The following is a 22,754-nucleotide window of genomic DNA, read 5'->3' as shown; positions in this document are numbered from 1 at the left end:
CATGAAGACCTTAGATGCAGCAGGGGCAGAGGCGGGAACAGTAGGGGTATATTTGAGAGCAAGTACAAAGCAGAATGAATAGTGTGGTGACTGTATGTTAAGTTAAGGTGGAACAACCATCCAGGGTGAATGAAAAATGTTGTGAATGGATTATTGTCAGAAACTGGACTTTGGAAAAAGAAAATGTATAGGAGGAGATGAAAATTTATTTTTGTCCACGTTGAGTTGGTTGAGCCAAAAAGCAAAACACCTATAAATATACATAGACTCACAGAGATTAAAAGGGCACACTGAAGACTAGCTAAATAAATTATTTAGTTTGAATAAATCACCAAATTAGAATGCCTTTGAAAGAGTTCTAAACTTCACTGGAGAAAAAGAGAATATGCCATATTTAACCCTGCCTTTAGACAATCTCATTACTTGTTCCAGTTCTTTAAGCAATGACAACTTTTTAATTCTAGAGCCTTACACACAAGAGAAGGAAGAATTTCAGGAGTCAAATCATTTGCTTCTAGCTTAACAATCAGTTTCTAAAATATTGTTGACAACTCTAACAGCTAACCTCATTGTCATCTCTAAGACTTAACTTTCAGGCTCTTTCTACCCCCATCCCTATCCTTCATTTCTCTTCATAAGAAGCAAAAAGCAAAAAGTAACAAACGTTGCAGTACTCTGATCTCTAGATGAGACAATGCCAAGTCATTCTCTAGTGATTAAGGATACATGAATCAAGGCCAGTTTTATACCTACCTCCTTCCACTCACCTATCTATCCATCAACAGGCTTATATATCAGGATACAGAGATACAAAGATGAATAAGATAGAGATTATCCCTTCAAAAAGTGCACACTCTATCAAGAGATGAGTGGGAGAGACGTAGCCATTAGGATTCAATAATTTGTATTTTCTTGAGGCCAGCTGATCTATGCTCTCAGTTTTCGTTGTTCACGGCTTTCCTGACTACCTTCTTAGTGAACATAGTCCCAGGGCTATTCAAGTTCATAGCACCTTGGCCAAAGTGTGTGATCAGAGAAATCACTATGGAAGTGGAAAGAGTCCTGATCTGGGACTTGGGCTACCTGAAATCTAATCCCTTCAAGGCAGTCATTAGCTTCAGGTCCCTAGACAGGTTCCTCTCTCTGGGATTTATAGTCTTCCTTTGTAAAATGACAAGGTGGGACCAGATAATTCCTGGGGGTTTTTGTTGGCATGACATTCTGAAAATCTATGATCCTATTCAAGTTTTAAATGGTATCTGGAGACTCCTCTGGAATGAGTGATGGGATCCAGAACTAGGAATCTGAGATCATGTTGAGTTGGGCAGACATCCCCCTGGGACAGATTCCATGCACATAATTGGCATATGTACTATGAGTTACAAAGCACCTTCATACCCATTATCTGGTTTTATCTTTGTGGGAACCTGGTAAAGTCAGTATTATCACTTTTATCCTCATATGAGGAAAATAAAGTCCAGACAGCTAAGTGGCTAATTAAGTTTTTTTTTAAACTGTGAGGTGTCAGATTTATTTATTATTTTCTTTAATTTTTATTTCTGTGAGTTTTTGGGAAATGGTTACATAAGTGAGTTCTTTAGTGATGATTTGTGAGATTTTGGTGCACCCATCACCCAAGCAGTATACATTGAACCCAAGTTGTAGTCTTTTATCCCTCACCCCCTTCCCATCCTTTCCCCCAGTCCCCAAAGTCCATTGTATCATTCTTACGCCTTTGCATCATCATACCTTAGCTCCCACTTATGGGTGAGAACATACGATGTTCGGTTTTACATTCCTGAGTTACTTCACCTAGAATAATAGTCTCCAATTCCCTCCAGGTTGCTGCGAATGCCATTAATTCATTCTTTTTTATGGCTGAGTAGTATTCCATCATATACATATATTACAGTGCCTTTATCCACTAGTTGATGGATGGGCATTTGGGTTGGTTCCATATTTTTTTCAGTTGCAAATTGACATGCTATAAACACACATGAGCAAGTATATTTTTCGTATAATGACTTCTTTTTCTCTGAGTAGATACCCAATAATGAGACTGCTGGATCAAATGGTAGTTCTACTTTTAATTCTTTAAGGAATCTCCACACTGTTTCCCATAGTGGCCGTACTAGTTTACATTCCCACCAGGAGTGTAGAAGTGTTCCCTTTTAACTGCATCCATGCCAACATCTATTATTTTTTGATTTTTTGATTATGGTCATTCTTGGAGGAGTAAGGTGGTATCACCTTGTGGTTTTGATTTGCATTTCCCTGGTCATTAGTGATGTTGAGCATTTTTTCATGTTTGCCGGCCATTTGTATATCTTCTTTTGAGAATTTTCTATTCATGTCCTCAGCCAAGTTTTTGATGGGATTGTTTATTTTTTTCTTGCTAATTTGTTTGAGTTCCTTGTGGATTCTGGATATTAGTCCTTTGTTGGATATATAAATTGTGAAGATTTTCTCCCACTCTGTGGGTTGTCTGTTTACTCTGTTGAAGTGGCTAATTAAGTTTTAAGTACTTTAGATTAGTTTTCTCATTTAATTAACATAATAACCCTACGGCCATAAGCCACATGTACAGCTGGGTCGTGGGTGCCTGCTCCCTCCCCATCCTGAGCTGAGCAAGTGGATGGCTGCACAGCAGGTGCTCAGCCAGTGCTGCAGAGCAGGGTTTGAAGGCAGCACCAGGCAGGTAGTGCTGTGGAGTAGCCCTTGAAGGCAGCACAGTGCAGGGCAGAAGTAACAAATGAGCATTCTGTGAGCCACATAGAGTCAAGATGGATAGCTTTTTATGTTTTGTCTTCAAAATATTGTCATTAATCATTAGCATTTAAAATAGGGAGATTTTATTTAAGATTCCAGAAATTCAGCTTTCCTTCTAAAATCGAAAAATCTAGCATAATTGAACCTACCTTCTATCATCCTGACTAGCAACTGCCCACCTTTAATAGGGCATTGTGAAAGTTTGGGTGTTTATCCCTTCCAAACCTCATGTTGATATTTGATCCTCAGTGTGAAGATTTTGTCCCACTCTGTAGGAGAAAATATTTTCTAATTCCTTCTCTTCTCTCCCCTCTTCTTCCTCTTTCTCCTCCTTTCCGTTTTAGAATTAGATAATCAATCTGAGGCTGATGGAGACTAAGTAGCTTTCATGCCATTAGTAAGTTACTAGAGCTCAGATTCAACCCAAAACATGTCTAAATCTAAAGTCTATGCTCACAAGCTTGGTCAGAATCTTTTAAGATTCTGTTGAAAGGGGTTGAAGGGTGATATAAACAAGTGAAATAATCCAGGTAGAAGGATTATTTCACTTTTAATTTTAGCAAAGGAAAATAAAAGCACAAGTGAAATAACATAAGGAAATGTACACTTTGAATTACATTGTAGACATAGAAAAGAATAATGGAGAATTATAGAATGGCAAAATATTTACCTGTCTTAGTCCAAATGTGTCACTATAAAGGAGTATGTGAGGTCGGATAATTTAGAAAAAAAAAATAAGGCTTATTGGGCTCACATTTCTGTAGGCTGAACAAGAAGCATGGCATCAGTATCTGCTTCTGGTGAGGGACTCAGGCTACCTCCACTCATGGTAGAAAGTGAAGGGGAGCAGGCTGTGCGGACATCACATGAAGAGAGAGGAAGCAGGAGAGGGGCGAGAGAAGTGCCAGGCTCTTTTTTTTTTTTTAATTTATTTACTATTATTATACTTTAAGTTGTAGGGTACATGTGCATAACGTGCAGGTTTGTTACATATGTATACTTGTGCCATGTTGCTGTGCTGCACCCATCAACTCGTCATTTACATCAGGTATAACTCCAACCAGCTCTTACAGGAACAAATAGAGCAAGACCTTAACCCCCACCCCTACCAGAGAGGGCATTAATCTAGTCATGAGGGATCCTCCCCCATAACCCAAACATCTCCTGTTAGGCTCCACCTCCAACACTAGGGGTCAAATTTCAGCATAAGGTTTGGAAGGGATAAACACCCAAACTATAGCAATGCCCTATCTAAGGTGGGCAGCTGCTAATCAGGATGATGGAAGGTAGGTTCAACTGTGCTAGATCTCTTCATTTTAGAAGAAAATCTGAATTTCTGGAATCTTAAATCTCCCTATTTTTAAATACTAATGATTAATGACAGTATTATGAGGGAAAACATAAAGAGCTGTCCATTTTGACTCTATGTGAGTCACAGAGTGCCAGATTATTATTTCTGCCCTGCACTGTACTGCCTTTAAGGGTTACTCCACAGTATACTACCTGCCTGGTGCTGCCTTCAAATACTGCTCTGCAGCATGGCTGAGCACCTGCTGTGCAGCCATCCACTTGCTCAGCTCAGGATGGGGAGGGAGCAGACACCCAAGACTCAGCAGTGCCTGTAGCTTATGGCCAGCATTTACCCTGAGTGTATTTGGGATATTTTAAACATCATTCTTGGATAGGTTTTTAAAAATATAATAATTGCCTTAATCCTCACAACATTCAGAAACAAGATTTAATTATCTCTGTTTTGCAGAAGAGTAATTTGATACTCAGGTTGGTTATAAAGGTTGCATAGCTATAACTACATGGCCTGGGATGTTAGACTCACCTCTGACCCCATGGGCTCATCCTTCTATAGAGTTGCCTCTATCTTTGAAGTAACTTAAATTACTTCAAGTTAGAAAACATTTCCTCTTTTTTATCACTCTGGTAAGAATCTGAAGCAAAGTGGAAGTTGGCAGATACAATCATCTTTTAGGAGAGAAGATACCTTTGCCACTCCTCATCTCCTGACCATCAGGTCTTCTAGGGATGGAGAAGAAACTGTTAGGGTAATGAAGGAGGAAGAAAACAAGAATCTGCTCTTCATAGTCCTGAGACTTCAACACTAAGACAAGACACTCCCATACTCTGTAGGTGACGGCAAGGGCAGGTACACAGGGAGGGAACCGGCTGCTGGAATGCCAGCCTGGGTGATGCGCCAGGCAGATGCCAACCAGCTGTCTCATGGCCCAAGCCAGACCCAGAACCCTTTATATAAAGACAGCCCTCTTCCCAGATGCCTCAGCCTGAGCGACTGCTTGCCTGTGAGGAGGGTGAGTCCAGGAACTGGATCCTGGGATTGGGGTGGGTGTGATGTTCGAGGGAGCCCAGGTTCACAGTAGTGAGGCACAAAGAAGGGAGAAGCTAGGAGCCGGGGAGGGCAAGGAGTGCATCAACCTGAGGAGAAAAGTCTGGTGAGCTTTTAGGAGACAGAAGCATAGCTATGGAGTTTATGAGATGAGCTAGGGCTGTGACTTCAGTGTATTTGCCTTTGATAACCCTGACCTTATCCTCAGGTACCATTTCCCCTCATAATCTTTCTGGAAAAGGCACATTAGCAATTTACACCTTATGAGCAAAGTTGTGTGTGGAAGGGTTACCTTCCCCAGGGAAATAGATATGTAGGTATTCTCTATAAATTGAAAATGGAAGGTTTGAACCCTCATCAGGAGCATTTGAGGAGCTTATTGAAAGGCGTTTTGTTGGATGAGCCTGCTGTCAAATGATCTTGTTTTGCTGGTCAGTGGGCTGCCTGCAAATCCACATAAACACGTGGATCTGGGACAAGCAGTGGAGTGAGGCTGCCCTGTGCTCTCCCCGGCTAAGCGTGGTGTCAGGGTATATGCCTGCAGCCCTCAAGTCAGGTCTGCAATGCCCCAGTTGCATAGATGATTAAGTATGGCAGAATGTCCGTCTTCTGATTAAGAACCTTGGACTTTCTGGCTTACTCCATCTTGGGTAACTCCACCTTGCCTCTAAGAGGAGCTGGGGAAAAACATTTCTGAGGCCTGCAGGCTGTCACACTTCAGGTGATTAACAACAGCAACCTGATTGGGCGAGTTGCCATGGTGGTCAGAGTCTTTCCAAGGCTGGTGTGTTTTGCATGGGAAAGCTTTGCACGTGTCATGTTTAAATGAATTTATTACAAAACGTTGTGTCATGTTTAAATGACTTTATTTCAGAACATTGTGTCATGTTTAAATGAATTTATCTAAAAACATTGAATATAAAGAAACAAACATTTAATGTTGGGTTTGAGCTGCCCACTTTCCAGTGAATGCTTTGACATTATGTGAATGCAGATGGTGTCGAGTGCTTATTCTCATATGTACATTTTTACATATTTGCACATGTATGTATACTGCCAGTGCACATGTATGAGTAAATCCTAGCTCCTGTGGGAGTGGAGTTTCCACTTTGGGCTACAGCCTTAGAAGCATGTTTTATCTCTACTTCCTGTAGGGCTGCTCAGACCACATTGGATATGAGAAAGTGTGGAGACAAAAAGAGAATCCTTTTGTCATCAGTGCCCTCTTGTTCTGGGCATTGGTAGATCCACTCCCAGGGAGATCCTGGACACCTGCAACCCTGGATGTGCACAATCAAGCCCTTTGACAGACTCAGGGCAGGTTTAACAGATTAATCCTGGGTCCAACTAAGTCAGGACACTTCGGTGAAGGTTGAGGGTGGAGGAGGAAAAGCTAGGGAAAATGAAGGGTGTCTTCCTCTAGGTCCCAGCCCTCCCTCTCCAACTCTCATCTTCTTGACCCTGGTCTCTCTGCCCTCAGGTCACGCTCGACTGGCTGCATCAGAACCATGTGTGACCAGCAGCAGATCCAGTGCTGCCTGCCGCTCCAACAGTGCTGCGTCAAGGGTCCCTCCTTCTACTCTTCTCACTCCCCCTTTGCCCAGAGCCAAGTGGTGGTTCAAGCCCCTTGTGAGATGCAAATTGTGGAGTGCCCTGCACCATGCCCAGTTCAAGTTTGCCAGGTGACAGACCAGACTCCATGCCAGTCTCAGACCACACAGGTGAAGTGCCAGTCTAAGACCAACCAGGTGAAAGGCCAGGCTCCATGTCAGTCTAAGACCACCCAGGTGAAGGGCCAGGCTGCATCCCAATCTCAAACTTCCTCTGTTCAAAGCCAGGCTCCATGCCAATCTGAGGTGTCCTACGTGCAGTGCGAAGCCTCACAGCCTGTTCAGACTTGCTTCGTAGAATGTGCTCCAGTTTGTTATACAGAAACTTGTTATGTAGAATGCCCAGTCCAGAACTATGTACCCTGTCCAGCTCCTCAGCCTGTCCAGATGTATAGAGGGCATCCTGCAGTGTGCCAGACTCAGGGAAGGTTCTCCACCCAGTGCCAGTATCAAGGCTCCTACAGCAGTTGTGGCCCCCAGTTTCAGTCAAGGGCTGCGTACAACAGCTACACCCCCCAGTTCCAATCGAGGCCTTCCTACAGCAGCTGTGTCCCTCAGTATCGGTCCCGGGCTTCTTTTAGCCCCTGTGTGCCCCAATGCCAGACCCAGGGCTCCTATGGGAGCTTCACTGAACAGCACCGCTCTCGGAGCACCAGCCGATGCCTTCCTCCTCCTCGGCAGCTGCAGCTTTTTCCCCGCAGCTGTTCCCCACCAAGACGTTTTGAGCCCTGCTCCAGCAGCTACCTGCCATTAAGACCCTCTGAAGGTTTTCCTAACTACTGCACCCCACCCCGCCGTTCTGAACCCATCTATAACAGTCGCTGTCCTCGACAACCCATTTCAAGTTGCTCTCAGAGACGTGGCCCCAAGTGCCGAATCGAGATTTCCTCCCCGTGCTGCCCCAGGCAGGTTCCCCCACAGAGGTGTCCTGTTGAGATTCCTCCCATCAGACGCCGCTCCCGGAGCTGTGGCCCGCAGCCCTCCTGGGGCACCTCCTGCCCCGAGCTGAGGCCACACGTAGAGCCACGTCCGCTCCCAAGCTTCTGTCCACCACGGCGTCTTGACCAGCGTCCAGAGTCACCACTGCAGCGATGTCCACCTCCTGCTCCACTTCCACGTCTGCTCCCAGAACCATGCATAAGTCCAGAACCACGCCCGCGTCCTCTACCACGACAACGTTCAGAACCTTGTTTGTATCCGGAACCACTTCCAGCACCACGTCCAACACCGCGGCCAGTTCCCCGTCCTCGCCCAGCGCAGTGTGAGATTCCAGAGCCACGTCCACACCTGCAGCCCTGTGAGCACCCAGAGCCTCGTCCACGGCCAGAGCCAATTCCCCTGCCAGCCCCCTGCCCAAGCCCAGAGCCCTGCAGGCAGCCTTGGCGCAGCCCCAGTCCGTGCTGGGGCCTAAATCCAGTTCCATACTCAGGAGACGTAGGCTGTCATGAGTCTAGTCCACACCGCCTAGACACCGAAGCTCCCTACTGTGGCCCATCCAGTTATAACCAGGGGCAAAAGAGTGGTGCTGGCTGTGGGCCTGGTGATGTGTTTCCAGAGAGGAGGGGTCAGGATGGCCATGGAGACCAAGGCAATGCCTATGCTGGAGTGAAAGGGGAAGCAAAGAGTGCTTATTTTTAAAGGAAAGGTGACTGACACAACCCTGTCTCCTGCCTCTGAAAATGTTGTTCCTCCTGTTCCACAATTTCCAGTGCACTCTTGTTTGAATCTCTCCAGAGAGATTCAGAGACTCCCTATTACAAAGGTGATGTCCAAACTCCTTTGTCTATCATCCAAAGATTCACACCTGGGTTTCAGATGCCTCTCCAGCCTCACGTGTCACTCCTCGCCTGTACACATCCTCAGCTCTAGCCAGACCAGTCTGGCCATCGGGCACAGCTTGGGTGTTTCCTGGGCCATACCTTAGATGACCCTGCCTCCAAGCCTCTGCTCACTCTTCCCCCCTCTTCCTAGACCACTTCTCTTCTCCTCCCCAGCTTCTGAAATCCAACCCATCTTTCACTGCATCCTCCGCACTACTTGGTAACTGCCTGGTGATATTTCTTGAATTGTTATTTCACTTTGCAGGCATATCTTTCTTATGTGCCCAACTAGGTTCTAAACTCCCAACTGAGTGGAGTCAGAGAATCTCTAAATCTCAGTGTCTATCCTGGGGCTGGCTGCTGCTTAGCAAGGCTTGTGGGTTGGTAACTTGAACCATGTTCTGTCCTGATGCTCAACTGTAGGAACTGAGGTGAGAGGAGGCCACGTGACAATAAAGATCATCATGTACTCACTGCCTGAGTCCTGAGTCATTCCTGCTTTTATTTCTTGACTTGCTGAGATGAGGTTTTTATTGTTGCTATTTTAAATTGTGATAATAAAACACATGTAACATAAAATTTACCATCTTCACCATATTTAAGCATTCAGTTCAATGGCATTAAGTACATTCACATTGTTTTGCTACCAGCACCACCATCTGTCCACAGAACTCATCTTGCTGAATTAAATCTTCATCCATTAAATAATAACTCCTCATTCCTTGCTCCTTCTAGCCCCTAGCAACCACCATTTCTGTCTCTATCAATTTGATGATTCTAGGTAGCTCATATAAGTAGAAAAACAGCATTTGTCCTTTTTGACTGGCTTACTCCACTTAGCATAATGTTCTCAAGGTTTATCCAAGTTGTAGCATGTGCCATAATCTCCTTCCTCTTCAAGGCTGACTAATATTCCATTGCAGGTACATACTATATTTTGTTTATTTGTTCATCAGTGGATGGATGGGCACTTAGGTTGCTTTCACCATTTTTCTTGTAGTAAATAGTATTGCAATGAACATGGGTATACAAATACTTCTGTGAATCCCAGATTTCAATTATTATGGATAGATATCTGGAAGTGGGATCACTGGATCGTAAGGCAATTTTATTTTTAATTTTCTGAGGAACTGCTATACTATCTTTCATAGTGACTACATTATTTTACATTCCCACCAACAGGGTACAAGTCCTAATTTCTCCACATCCTTGTCAACATTTGCTATTTTCTGTTTGTTCTCTTGTTTTGGTAATAGCCATCTTGATGGATATGACATAGTATTAATTTTCATTTTAATTTATTACCTTTCTTGTTTAGTTTATTGTGCCCACGGTGTGAGCTTTTTAAGCCTACACCAAGTGGGTTGTCTTGTGGGTTTTCAATCTTCCCTCAGTTTCCTTGGCCCCAGATGGAAAGGACGAAGAAAAAGGCAAGGGGATGAGGAAACAGGGAGAATGACTCTGCCCCCTGGTCTGGGAGTGAGAGACTTCAGGCCTGGATTTGGTGAACTGGGTTTTGCCTAGCTCTAGGGCCATAGTCACAGCCTTGTTGCCTCTGGAAAAGAGGAAGGGAAGAATGAAGTACCTGGAGGCTCTCTGGGGACACTCCTCTTCTTTCAGAACTAGGCCGGGCATGGTGGCTCACGTCTGTAATACCAGCTCTTTGGGTGGCCGAGGAGGGCTGATCACCTGAGGTCAAGAGTTTGAGACCAGCCTGACCAAAGTGGCGAAATCCTGTCTCTCTACTAAAAATACAAAAATTATCCAGGTGTGGTGACCTGTGCCTGTAATCCCAGCTACTCGGGAGGTTGAGGCAAGAGAAGTGCTTGAACCCAGGAAGCGGAGGTTGCAGTGAGCCAAGATCGTGCCACTGCTCTCCAGCTTGGGCAACAGAGCAAGACTCCATCTCACAGAAAAAAAAAAAAAAAAAAAGAACCAAATTGTTTACTTTTCTTTCTGTTTTCTTTTATGGAAGCATTTGAGCCTAACTCTGCATTCCTCAATTGCTCCCAGATTCCATTAGGCATGGGCGGTCTTGGCAGCATGAAGGTAAGGGCTGGAGGGGAGGAAGAGACAGCAGTGACTCTCCTCTTAGTCCTTGCAGGTGAGATGAATGCTGGGTGGGGATGTGGCTCTGGAGGATGAGGGTGCTGGAGGACAGGTCCTCAGGGAGAGAGAATGTAAAAGCTCCACTTAGGAGGATGACAGCAGAGGGCATCTCTGGCCTGGGCCTCTGAAGGTCTGATCCGTAGCCCTGCTCCTCATAGTCCACTCCCCAGAGGACCTCACAGCTACAGAGCCATAGTTGGGAAACAGATCCAGGACGTGGCTCTGAGTATGCATCTCCCTTGCCCAAGGAATCTAGTTCTGCCAGGCTGATGGTGGAGACCTCAGAAACCAACTAGTAGAACCCTGTGTCATATAAAGGAAAACTGAGGCCCTTCATGTGAAATCCATTCATTCATGTATTTATTGGGCAATATTTATTGCTCATCTGCTAGGATGGCCCTGGTTAGAGAGATAGACATAACCTTGTTTACTGTCAGTGCACAACCTAGTATACTGGTCTTCAAAATATGGTACCTGAACCAGCAGCATTGGCAACACCTAGGACCTTGTTTGCAATGCAAATGAAATGCATCACCCCAGACCTAATGAAGTAAAGATTCTGAGAGCAAGGCCCAGCAAGCGGTGTTTCAACAAGCTCTCCTGGTGTTGCTGATGCCCAGGAACATTTGGTCATCACTGGTTTGGTGAAATGCCATATGCAGATAGAATATTAATATACATATATAGTATGTGTATATCTGTGTGTGTGTATACAGACACGTATCTACATATCTATCCATCCTCTAATTCCCATAATATTCAGTCAGGCAGGCATTATTATTTTGCTCTTTTGCAGAATTAAAAACCTAAGCACTCAGGGTTTAAGCGCTTGCCCAAGCCATACGGCCACTCGTGACTCCCAGTCTGCACTCTTTAATACCACACATGGCACCTTGGATCTTAGTCATAGTCCCTGCCTCTTCCAAAGATCTTTCCAGTTTTAACCCAATTATTTTCCCAACACAATCTTGGAGTTCTCTCAGTCACCGAATAGGTTATTTAGTTCCACATCCACCTCCTCCCTTAAAATCCAGGCTGCTCTAGAATTGAATTTGCTGTGTGGCACGTCCCCCAGGGGCTTGGCAGGGCCTGAATTTGGCCCCACAGAGCATCTCCAGGTTTCCATCACCCAGGCCTCTGGGTGGGAGTGAGGAGGGCAGGGTAGGGAGAGGCTTGGAAGCTCCAGTTTGGGAAGGGATTCTTGTTAGATCTCTCCCATGTCCTCGAAAACAAACTGCTAGACAAGGAACCCCTTGCCTGGGGATGCTTGGGGGCCGACCACTCACCCCTGCAAAATATTGAAGAAACACATAACTGGCTGTGCCAAGGTGGTGGTCACTTCTAAGAAGTCCTGACCTCCCCTAGGTCTGGGCGACAGGTCCCCATCCAGGATCTTTATTGAATGAGCAATGCTCTGTGGTCTGCACCATCCTCTGGGGATAGATTCTGGTTCCCAGAATGATAGTAGAATAGAGGGGTCTTTGGTTGGGCCAGCCTGGAGCAGAGCCAAGAAACCCCCAATGGCTTGGTGTTCTCCACTGCCCAGGGCTATGTAGGAGCCAGCTCCCAGAACATTTCTACAGCCAGAGACAAACACCTCAGAGGAAAAAGGCACACAGGGATGTGTGTCTGTTTTTCATGTTTCTTTTTGTGTGTCTATGTGTCTGTGTGTCTAACTGTCTGCTTTAAAAGCTTGGAGCTTTTAAAATGCATTTGGCAACAGGAGCTGTGGCCTCAGAATATGCTTTAGGATATCCTAAGTCCTTCAGCAACAGCTTTGATGATCCCTGTCATCTCTTCTACTCTCCACCATCCATCATTTCACTGATGACAGGCATCTTGGCTTTCTGACCTTTCCTTTTGTGTCAACCACTTGAACAAAACTTAAAGTGACTCCAGAACCAAAGCTGAAGACCCAAGAGAGCAAAAGAGACCATTTATAAGACCTTTCAATGTACTCGAAAACCAACCAGAGAGGCTCCTCTTCAAATCCTACACGGATATTAGGCAGCACACAGGTTGTGTAGCTTCTGTACCAGAGTCTGGTGAACTGTGTTGCTCAGAACTGCCCATGAATTGGCCAAGTCACAAAGTGTGAGGCAGTGATCTGTCCAGACGTCCATGCCTGACATCCAGCCATGCTGCCTCAGAACCGGGGCTCGGCTCCCAGAGAGGGGGAGAACATGAGAGAGACTGGGCCTGAATATCATGCTTCTCACTTTGGAATCCTGTTTATATTCTTCTGCAATTCTGTATCTTTTTCCTCTTTCTAAGCTTTCCACTGTGGAATCTTCACTATAGAATGAAAGATGTTCTCAGAAGTTCCTTCCAGACCAGGTGGGTTATCTAAAATTCCTTTTTGTGGAAGGCAGTATGTTAGAGGGAAATTACCTGGGATACTCACTTAACGACACAGAATCCCAGGATACATCCTAGAACTACTTAGCTTGAACTTTCAGAATGAAAATCGGGGACCTGCATTTGAGAATTATTCTGATCAATCAGAAGTGAAAACCATTTCTATAATGAATACCCAGGTGTGTGAGCTTACTCAATACCTAGGAGGAGGGTTGAAATTTGTACACATCTGGCCCAGCATGAGTAGGATGTGGCAGTGGTGGTGAAGACAGAGCTGACTGTTAACTGGTTTCTTGTAGGAGGTTTTATGTAATTGTCCATGTGGGGACACAAATTATCCACCCCTTGGTCTAGAAGCACCTTAAGATGAAGGAATCTCTTCCTTTTTCACAGTTAAATCCCCAATTTGACTGCCACCAAAAGCACCCAGAATGAGGGGGTCTGGCACATGTTACAGACATATGGGAGATGGGGGCCTAGCTATAGTATATCTCTCCTCTACCCGGGCATTACCTGGACCTTAAGAGAAAGAAATTCCACATCCCACAGCTTGTCCTACACATTATAACAGCCTGTAGTGCATAAACAAATACAACTGTTATGCATCAGAGAATAGCTCAGCCGTTCATATTAGAATTCATAGGTAGACAGCATGAATTCTGGAATCATCTGAATTCTGGCATGGCATGAATTCTGGCATGGCATGAATAAAATCAAGAGGATCCACATGCCTATGCCTGAGACTAGTCAGGAAGACGGGGTGATGCCTGATGATCTATGTGCTTCTCATTGCCGGAGACCATCCAGCTCATTCCTCCAAAAGATGGCACTTCCTGTTCTGGAAGGCTAAGCTAGACCTATCTAGAGGCCTAGGAATAACCCAAGCTGTGCCAAATCTACCCATCACATCTTATCATAGGAACCCTGAGCTAGATCCACACCTTTCCTCTATTCTCTAGTGCATGCCCATCAGGGAGGGAGGAAACCACTTATGAACTTGCATCAACACATCCATTCACTTGACAAATATTTATTGAGGCTCTGCTATCTTCCAGGAACTGGTATTGATCCTGGAGATACACTAGTGAGCAATGCAGACAATAATATGTTAAAAGCTTCAATATGGGAAACTCAGAGTACTATGGAAACCCACAGATGGGGCAGTTCAGCAAGTCCAGGGCCTAAAGGAGGCAACTACAAGCCAGAGATGAGACAAATGAGTGGCAGTTGGCTGATGATGGAGGAGAGAGGGGAGTCTTCTCCCTTCTCAGAGATAACAGCAGGCATGCTATCAGCGTCATTGACTTAGTGACAGACGGCCCGATGAGGAGTAGGTCCTCATTAGTTAAATATCCTTCCTGGTTCCTAACACTATATGGAAGTTTTTTTGCTGGTCCCAGGACTCCATACTCAGCCCTGTTGTAATGAACTTTTTATCAACACCTTGGGGAGAAACTTGAAAAGAAACTGGCTTAAATTTCAGGTTACTTCAAGTCGTGAAGGAGAATTGAAGAGTAAAATTCTGATTTAACATGGGTAAGAATAATGAATTTAATTTGACAAAATAAAATGTCATTAAGGTAAACATTAAGTTTTAACGTACATTAATGGTTAGCCATACCTGTAGAAGCTGAGTGGGTATATGCACAGTTGCACACATGAAGAAATTTTGGTTGATTAGAATCTTAGTGTGGACCAAGAGTGAGATTGTGCCAAATGGCAATGAACTCTTGTTCTGAATAGCTCTGTGTGATGGCGTCATTCTGCCTGGACAGATATGTGCACACCTGAGCACTGTGGTCAGCTCAGGTCAAGTGTGGGGGGCTGGAAGATGGTGAACTACTAGGTACCAACCACCATCTGAGGTGGGAAATCCTTCCTCATGCTCACAACTTGGAAAGGTGATAGCATTCACTCCATTTTGCAGACATTAGAAGACACAAAATCTAGAGAGGTTAACTAGCTTATCTGGTCACACATCTAAGACCTGATAGTGATGGAATTCAAGCCTAGGTTAATCTTGCTCCAAAACTTGATCTACCTCCCTGTGGAAGGAAGAGTAACACTGCATTTTGAAAGGACTAGCATGCTTCCATCCTGCATTATTTATAGTGTTTTCATTTAGAAAAAGAATCAGCTTTTTTGATAAAACAAAGAGCTCAGATGCAATGCATGGAAACTGTAAGAAGATTCTAGCTAGAAATAAAGAAAAAGTAACAGTCAGAACTGTTTGGAAATGAAACATATTGTTCTTCCATGCATTCAACAAATATTTAGTCATTGTTAATTGAATATTTATTATGTGCCAGATGGTATTTTGGATGATTGGGATAGATCAGCGAACAAAACAAAGACCCTCGTTCTCAAGGTCAAAGTCTAGCAGAGAAAAACAAATAAATATTGGGCATATTTTTAAAAATTATATAATAAATCAAAACATACAACTAATCTGTAAGTAAGAACATATATAGCTATGAGGATGACCTGGGCAGGCATCCCAGACCATATAAGAAGTGGAGGAGTACTGAGCTAGATGTATGGAAGAAGGGGCTGAAAGGCTGTGGGGCCTAAACACTCAGCAATGGAAAGGGCATGGAAGAGGCATCATGAGAGGAGGGTTTGAACACAGTTCTACCACTCATTAGCTGAGAAGTCGTGACTTAGGCAATTTTTCTGGCACTCAGTTCCCCCATCTATAAAATGTGGCTGAAAATAAGTCCACCTGTCTGGATCACACTGAGGATTAAATGAGATAAGCTATTTAAAATATTCAGTATATCATAAAACACTAAAAATATATTTGCTTTTGGCAGTGAAATATTCACCTTGAGAAAAGGGGGATGATTGGCTTGGAGAACGGCCTGTTTGAAGAAGGAGGTGGGCCACAAGGGTTAGTCAAGCCCAGGCAGGAGCAGTCTGAATGAGCCGCAGGGACGCACACGTAGGGATGCACGTGGTCAGCAGGGGCAAGCAGGAAGCTTCAAGGAGGAGGAATTGAAGCAGTGGTGGGATATGGAATAGCAGAGAGGACAGGGATGGGGTGAATTGGAAAAATGCCTTAAGCAAAACACTGAGTCTAGAGGAAGTATAAGATCTGGGGGAAGGAAGCCCAGATGCCAGGGTGAGGGTGGGGTTAAGCACAGCAACGTCAGCAGCCATCACAGAGGGTCATCAGTATATTGACGCCACTCAGCCAGTGTGCCATCAGCACGGCTTCTTAGTTCAACCAGAGGGAGAGGAAATACCAGAAAGGGGAGGCTTTGCAGTCAATCAGAAATACTATTTAGGCTCGAATTGGGATTGGGTCCTTAGTCACTGAAAGGTGTCCTTCCTTGACCTGGCCTGAATGTGAAATCCGGATTGAACAATAAGTTAATTCATCAGTCATTTCCACAGCATTTCATCAGCATTCTTCAGAGGTTTGTTTTGTTCAGTGAGAAATCCAGGAGGTGTCTCCAGTGAGTATAGTCTTCATCCTCCTGTACCAGAGTAGGGTTTCTCATCCTCAGCACTACCGACGATTTGGACAACATAATTCTTCCTTTCTGTGATTTGAAGGGTGCTTAGCAGTATCCGTGGCTTCTACCAATTAGATGACAGCAGCTGTGATGATCAAACACTTATCCAGATTGTCCAATGCCCTCTTTTGGGGTGTGGTAGTCAGGCCATCCCCAACCTCACCCCATTGAGAACCACTGAATTGGAGGAAAGTCTTAAGCTTTGTCCTCAAGGCCATCCCAAGCCAACAGTGAATCACATCTTCCCCTTGCCTCCATCCCAAGAACCTCCCATTCATGAAAAATAAAAATTGTCTGTAAGGCAGGAATACATGCAAATACACGCAAGCAATTACAACTTTAAGGATATACAGAAGGTTTTTATTTTTCCCCAAGGGATCTGCATGCTGATTATGGAAGAGTAGTTTATCTTGGCTATTATAGCAATTGTGAGTAGATTACCTGTGCCAGTAATTATCATCATTATTTGGCAAACTTGTCCAAGAGCTCAGAACACTCACTTTCTAATCTTCCTACTTAGTTGCCATGCAGTGCTAGTGGCACCTTGAAAAATATAAGCAGGAAATTCTATTGTCCTGGAAAAGTGTAACACAGGCCATTTTAACACAAAGAGGAATTATTTGTATTGGTGATTAGTCAATGGGATTAATGGGTAGAAGGAGAAAAAGACAAAAATGCACAAGGGCCCTTGGGAGGGCTTCAAGAGCAGGCCTACAGATGCTCTTCTGGATGCCCACTGAATACAGGAGACTAGTTGAGAATAAGTAAAAAAAAAAAGAAAAAACAGAAAGAAAAACACGTATAGGAGCACATTATGAATTAGGGCTGGTGATATGATTATGAGTGGGGAAAATCTTGGGGTGTCAGTTAAAAATGGGGAGAATCTGAGGCTTGTTTAAGTCTGAGAATTTGGGAGACAGACTGATACAAGGTTCTCTTAAACAAAGTGGTGATTATTAGAGATAGATTGTTACTCCTGAAAAATGCTAGATTTATTTGTTCCTCCAATGACTCATCCTAGATCCTTGGCAACAGATGTGTTTTGAAATTTAGAACTTTTTTTTTTTTTAAGGAGGGCAATACAGTGAATCGAATTCATTAGTAACACTACAAGTGTGCTTCAAAATTGGCCATATTCAGTCTCAATACCATGGAATTAGAACCAAGGACTTGAACACATGTTAGGCAGGCAAGGTGAGGGTGGGCAGTCCAGGACCACCTGTTATCCCTAAGGCTTCACAGATCCTTCCCCTTGGGGAGGACATTTATATTTTTACAACAGAACATAAGAATATTTACAGTGAAGTGAGCTCACTGTCTGTTCAGGTCAGGTTTTTTTTTTTTTTTTTTTTTTTTCCCACCATATGAATATTGTCAACAATCAGACAAAAAGTCAGTTTTTAGGGGTGCCAGAATTGGAAATTGTGACTATGAGAGTGTGGATATGTAGTAATATTTGGCAAGTATCATCAATGGTATTTTCTTATTTCATTTTCTACTGCTGTTGCCCTCTGTGTTCACGCTGCTGATAAAGATGTACCCAAGACTGGGTAATTTATAAAGGAAGGAGGTTTAATTAACTCACAGTTCAACATGGCTGGAGAGGCCTCAGGAAACTTACCATCATGGTGGAAGGGGGAGGAAACACATCCTTCTTCACATGGTGGCAGTAAGAAGTACTGAGCAAAGGGTGAAAAACCCCTTATGAAACCATCACATCTCTTGAGAACTCACCATCATGAGAAAAGCAGCATGGGGGTAACCAACCTCATGATTCAATTACCTCACATGAGTCTCTCCCATGACATGTGGGGATTCTGGGAACTACAATTCAAGATGTGATTTGGGTGGGGACACAGCCAAACCATGTCACCCTCTCTCACAGGGTCTGCCTAAAAGTCCTCTTCCATATTAGAATCCAGCACTGATGTGATCATTCTTCCCATTCTAAAACAATAAACCTGTAAGTAAAAAAATAAAATTAAACTAAAGCCTTCAGGAGATGGATTTCTGGTGAACACTCAATACAGACAGGCCAGTGACTTGCCCTGACAATGGACTTTCCACAGGCTGAACCCAGTCTTTCTTTTAGCTGCACTTTGTGCCTGGTTCTCTACCAAATGCCCTGCATTCCAACCACAAAAGACCACCTGCCCCTCCTGCCCTGTACTTTCTACAGGCTGAACCCAGTCTTTCTTTTAGCTGCACTTTGTGCCTTATTCTCTATCACATGCCCTGCATTTCAACCACAAAAGACCTCTCCTGCCCTGTATATATTGTCATACCCCTCACTTCTTCTCCACATACCTCCCTACTCCCTACCACCTCCATCTCTCTAAGCTATCTAAACCTCACCACCCCTTAAAGCCTGTATCCTATCAGATACCCTTAACAAACCTGTCCTAGACACCCTCCCTCAGAATCCCTCTCTCTTCCACCAGTCTTCCAAGACTAAATGGTATCCTCTTTCTGGACCTATAGTACAATTTATTGGCTTACTATGTATTTATCCTGCTTGGGATTTATTAATTTCTTGGCCCTATAGGTTAATAATTTTTATCACTTTTGGAAAGTTTTTGACCATTATTTAAAAAGATATTTCCTCCCCCATTCTATTTATTCTCTCTTCCTGAAACTCTAAATACATGGGTGCCAGAATGTTTGATATTATTCAACAGGTCAGTGATCACCTGTTCATTTTTTCAATATTTCTCCCTTTCTTCAGTTCGGTTTGAACAATTTCTTCAAGTTCACCAATCTGTTCTTCTGCAACTTATGATCTGCTAAAAACATCCAATAATTCGTTGATATTATATATAATTTTGACCACATTTATTTTTCAAATATTGGTTTATCACTTTTATATTTTGCATTTGGTTAATTTTGAGCATGGGAAACTGGAAAATGAAACCCAGGAAATGTATATTGCAACAAAGCCAATACTTTCAAATTAAATATTGACTATGTCTATTCTTGTCTATACCAGCTACACCACTCCAAGTCACAGTTTAAAGCCACCTCATTGGCTGTTCTCTTCTCTCCACTCTTCCCATCTTTATTTTACCTCATCCCTTCAGATTCTCCTCAGGAAACTGCAAATTCTTTTATGCTGTAATTTAGGGCAATATACATCTCTTTAGTCCTCTTTTCTTATACCCACTCTGGATCTACCTTCAGAAAGCCCAATTCACTGAGGCATGTGGGAGAAAAAACAAATGACCTTTAGTTTTAATAAGAGCCACCTAACTTAAAAGGCACCTGTGGCTTTAAAAATTCCCAATGTCCATTAAAACCTCAGGTTTCCCTCTATTTTTCTTTGTGTCTGTCTGTCTCTGTCTATCTATCTATCTATCTATCTATCTGTCTATCTATCTATCTATCTATCCATCCATTTCCTGATTATAACCGCATGCCACATACTATCTCAGCTACTTCCCCTTTGCCATCTTAATTAATTTGTAAATCCTGCAAAAAATATATTTCTCTTATTATCTGTATTTAAAATATCAGAAAGCCAATGACCAAAAATATTGAGTACTTGGCCAGGGTCTCCAAGGCCTCTTTTCTCAACTACTATGAAGCACACACATGCGCATGTGTGCACAGACAAACCCCACAATGCAGTCTTGTGGATTCTTAACCAAGCTATCTGGAGCCAAAGGTCTAGATGGAAAATTAGTATCTAGGATGGAAGGAAAAAGGGGTTGTTTGTGCAGAATTCATAAGCGTGACTACAAGACTGTGAAGAGCCATCTTCATAGGATATAGGCCACTGAGGACTCCAGGAACCATGATGTTCATTTTCACCCACCACAAGCCCCCATTTCCACCAAGCTCTTTCCTAGCTGAGAGCAGCTCCCCTGAACACCCATGAAGGAAGGTGTGTGCAGAACTGCCAGTCACCACTCGTCACAAGACTTATGTGGGTGTCAGGAGGCAGGTCCTCTCATGCCCAGGCCCTGTCTCACAGCTGGAGGCAGCACCCCAGGGCAGAATAAAAGGGCTCAGGGCCAGAGCATCTCATCCACTCACCTCCTGTGGTGCTGAAGAACCCTGTGCTGCCTGTAATCTTGGTAAGTGTGCCCTGGGAAAAGGAGCAGGGGCTTCCACAGAGGAATGCTCAGGCCAGGGAGGGAGGGGATGGATACTCAGACCAAGGCAGGAGTAGAGTCTAGTAGAGTCTAGTCAGGGCCTCAGGGGCCTGGAATTGTGATTGGCAAGGAATGGGGCAGGGGAAGAAAATTGGAAAGAGGAGGTAGAGGGGTGGGGTGGAGTGAGAGAGTTTAAGAAGAACTGGTAAGATCTGGAGGGCTGTATGACACAGATTTAGAGGAACCAAATTGTTTTCAGTTGCTCAGTGTGTTTCTCTGGTTTTAGAGAATAAACACATTGGCCACTAGATTACGCTGGAGTGGGTCGCATAGGGGGAATATAATTTTGGAAATACAGACATACTTATTTGTAGAAAAGATATGCTGAGGACATTGCTACTTAGAGGAAGAAAGGATCAGAGACACCTGTGGATCTTGTTAGATGCCAACAGGAAGATCTGTAGTGGAAAACTGAGTCCACACTGAAGTTTAGAAGGCATGTGACAGCGCCTGGGGACAGGCCTGGGGAGGCAGCATGTGCTAAAGGGCAGAGCCCAGGATGGCAACCAGGGGACCCAGGAACAAATGTGACATGCTAGTGAATAACTTTGGGCCAGTGAAGTTACCTCTTTTGGCTTCAGTTTCTTTATTTATATATTGAGTCTGTTGGAACAAATGGACTCCAACGTCCTTTGCGGTTATAGTTTTCTCTATTTCTGCAAACCGAAATACATCAGTTCTTCCAATAGAAATTCCTTTTGATTTTTCCTTAAAGAGATTTTTCACCTCTAAACTGGTCCCAACATTGAACATTTTTAGAATTCTTGGTGATGTGATAGAATGAATGTTGGCCTGGAGCCAATTTATTTCCTGGCCTTCTCTCCCACACTTAGGAGCTTTTAATGAGCAGAAACTTTATTTACATATTTGGAGATTATATATTGCAGGACAACATCTCAAATAAGGTTTGAAGTGAGAATCCATGAATGAAAGCACTTGGTAAACACTGAGAGTGATAAAAACATTAGAGGTAATTTTTCTATGTTTGATACAAGGCTTTCAAAATGAAGGGTCTAGAAATAATGCAGAAAGGACAAGAATAGACTGGGGTGGCCTCTGCCTCTGTCTAACTTGCTGTCTGACTCTCCTTCAGCTCCTGAACACCCGCCACCGAGATGTCCTGCCAGCAGAGCCAGCAGCAGTGCCAGCCCCCTCCCAAGTGCACCCCCAAGTGCCCTCCCAAGTGCCCCGCCCCTAAATGCCCCCCAAAGTGCCCCCCTAAGTGCCCTCCAGTCTCTTCCTGCTGCAGTGTCAGCTCCGGAGGCTGCTGTGGCCCCAGCTCTGGGGGCTGCTGTGGCTCCAGCTCTGGGGGCTGCTGCAGCTCTGGGGGTGGTGGCTGCTGTCTGAGCCACCACAGGCGCCGCAGGTCCCACTGCCACAGACCCCAGCGCTCCGACTGCTGCAGCCAGCCCTCAGCGGGCTCCAGCTGCTGCGGAGGGGGCAGTGGCCAGCACTCTGGAGGCTGCTGCTGAAGTGGACCTTGTGCCTAGAAGAGCAGATTTAGAGGCATGAGAGGTGCAACTTCATCTTCCTTGGGCCTGGCTGTGTTGCTGGGACATTTTAGTAAGGACTTCAAACTCTGTCCTGGAAGATTCCTCTGACCTAGAATGCAGAAATCTGCCCTCTCACAAAAATTCATCTTCCAGCCTCTGATTCCATCTGTGCACCTGGCCTGGAAACACCAAATAGAAGACCTTACCTCATTCCCCTGATTTCCTTGGCAATCTCCATTGTGCATGAAACAATAAAACAAATAATGTGCTCATCATCTTTTTCTAGACTGCGTTACTCTTGCCTGTAAATGTGCCGAGAGGGATAAGCATGCCTGATCTCAGCTCCATCATCCAGTTATCTGGGCCTTGAAGCAGCATAGCTTGCTTGACTCCTTCAACTCCTGGTCCTCGCCAGAGCTGATCCCCGCCGCTCAGTGCCTCAGCCAGGGTCAAGTCAGGAAAGAGAATTATGAGATTTACTTTAACAGACAGAAGTTTATATAAAGAATTGCTTACTTGGCATCAGAGAACTGACAAGACCAATAGAGGACAAAAAGAGTTCGTGGAGGC

The 22,754-nt window shown here is 44.3% G+C and overlaps 2 protein-coding genes across 2 annotated transcripts; both read left to right on the top strand.

Annotated features, from left to right (window-relative positions):
- Nucleotides 1–4,973: 4,973 nt before the first annotated feature.
- Nucleotides 4,974–9,029, top strand: KPRP (keratinocyte proline rich protein). The gene is made up of 2 exons (XM_002801790.4): nucleotides 4,974–5,090; nucleotides 6,606–9,029. Exon 2 carries the CDS (start codon nucleotides 6,634–6,636, stop codon nucleotides 8,371–8,373), a length of 1,740 nt encoding a protein of 579 aa, XP_002801836.3. The 5' UTR covers nucleotides 4,974–5,090; nucleotides 6,606–6,633; the 3' UTR covers nucleotides 8,374–9,029.
- An 11,533-nt stretch (nucleotides 9,030–20,562) lies between these two features.
- LOC107000794 (late cornified envelope protein 1C-like) lies at nucleotides 20,563–22,459 on the top strand. The gene is made up of 2 exons (XM_015151279.3): nucleotides 20,563–20,613; nucleotides 21,785–22,459. Exon 2 carries the CDS (start codon nucleotides 21,807–21,809, stop codon nucleotides 22,161–22,163), a length of 357 nt encoding a protein of 118 aa, XP_015006765.1. The 5' UTR covers nucleotides 20,563–20,613; nucleotides 21,785–21,806; the 3' UTR covers nucleotides 22,164–22,459.
- The last annotated feature ends 295 nt before the right edge of the window (nucleotides 22,460–22,754 follow it).

Source organism: Macaca mulatta, chromosome 1, assembly GCF_049350105.2.
Source record: "Macaca mulatta isolate MMU2019108-1 chromosome 1, T2T-MMU8v2.0, whole genome shotgun sequence".
Classification (NCBI taxonomy): Eukaryota; Metazoa; Chordata; class Mammalia; order Primates; family Cercopithecidae; genus Macaca; species Macaca mulatta.
This window is presented reverse-complemented; position numbering and strand designations above follow the sequence as displayed.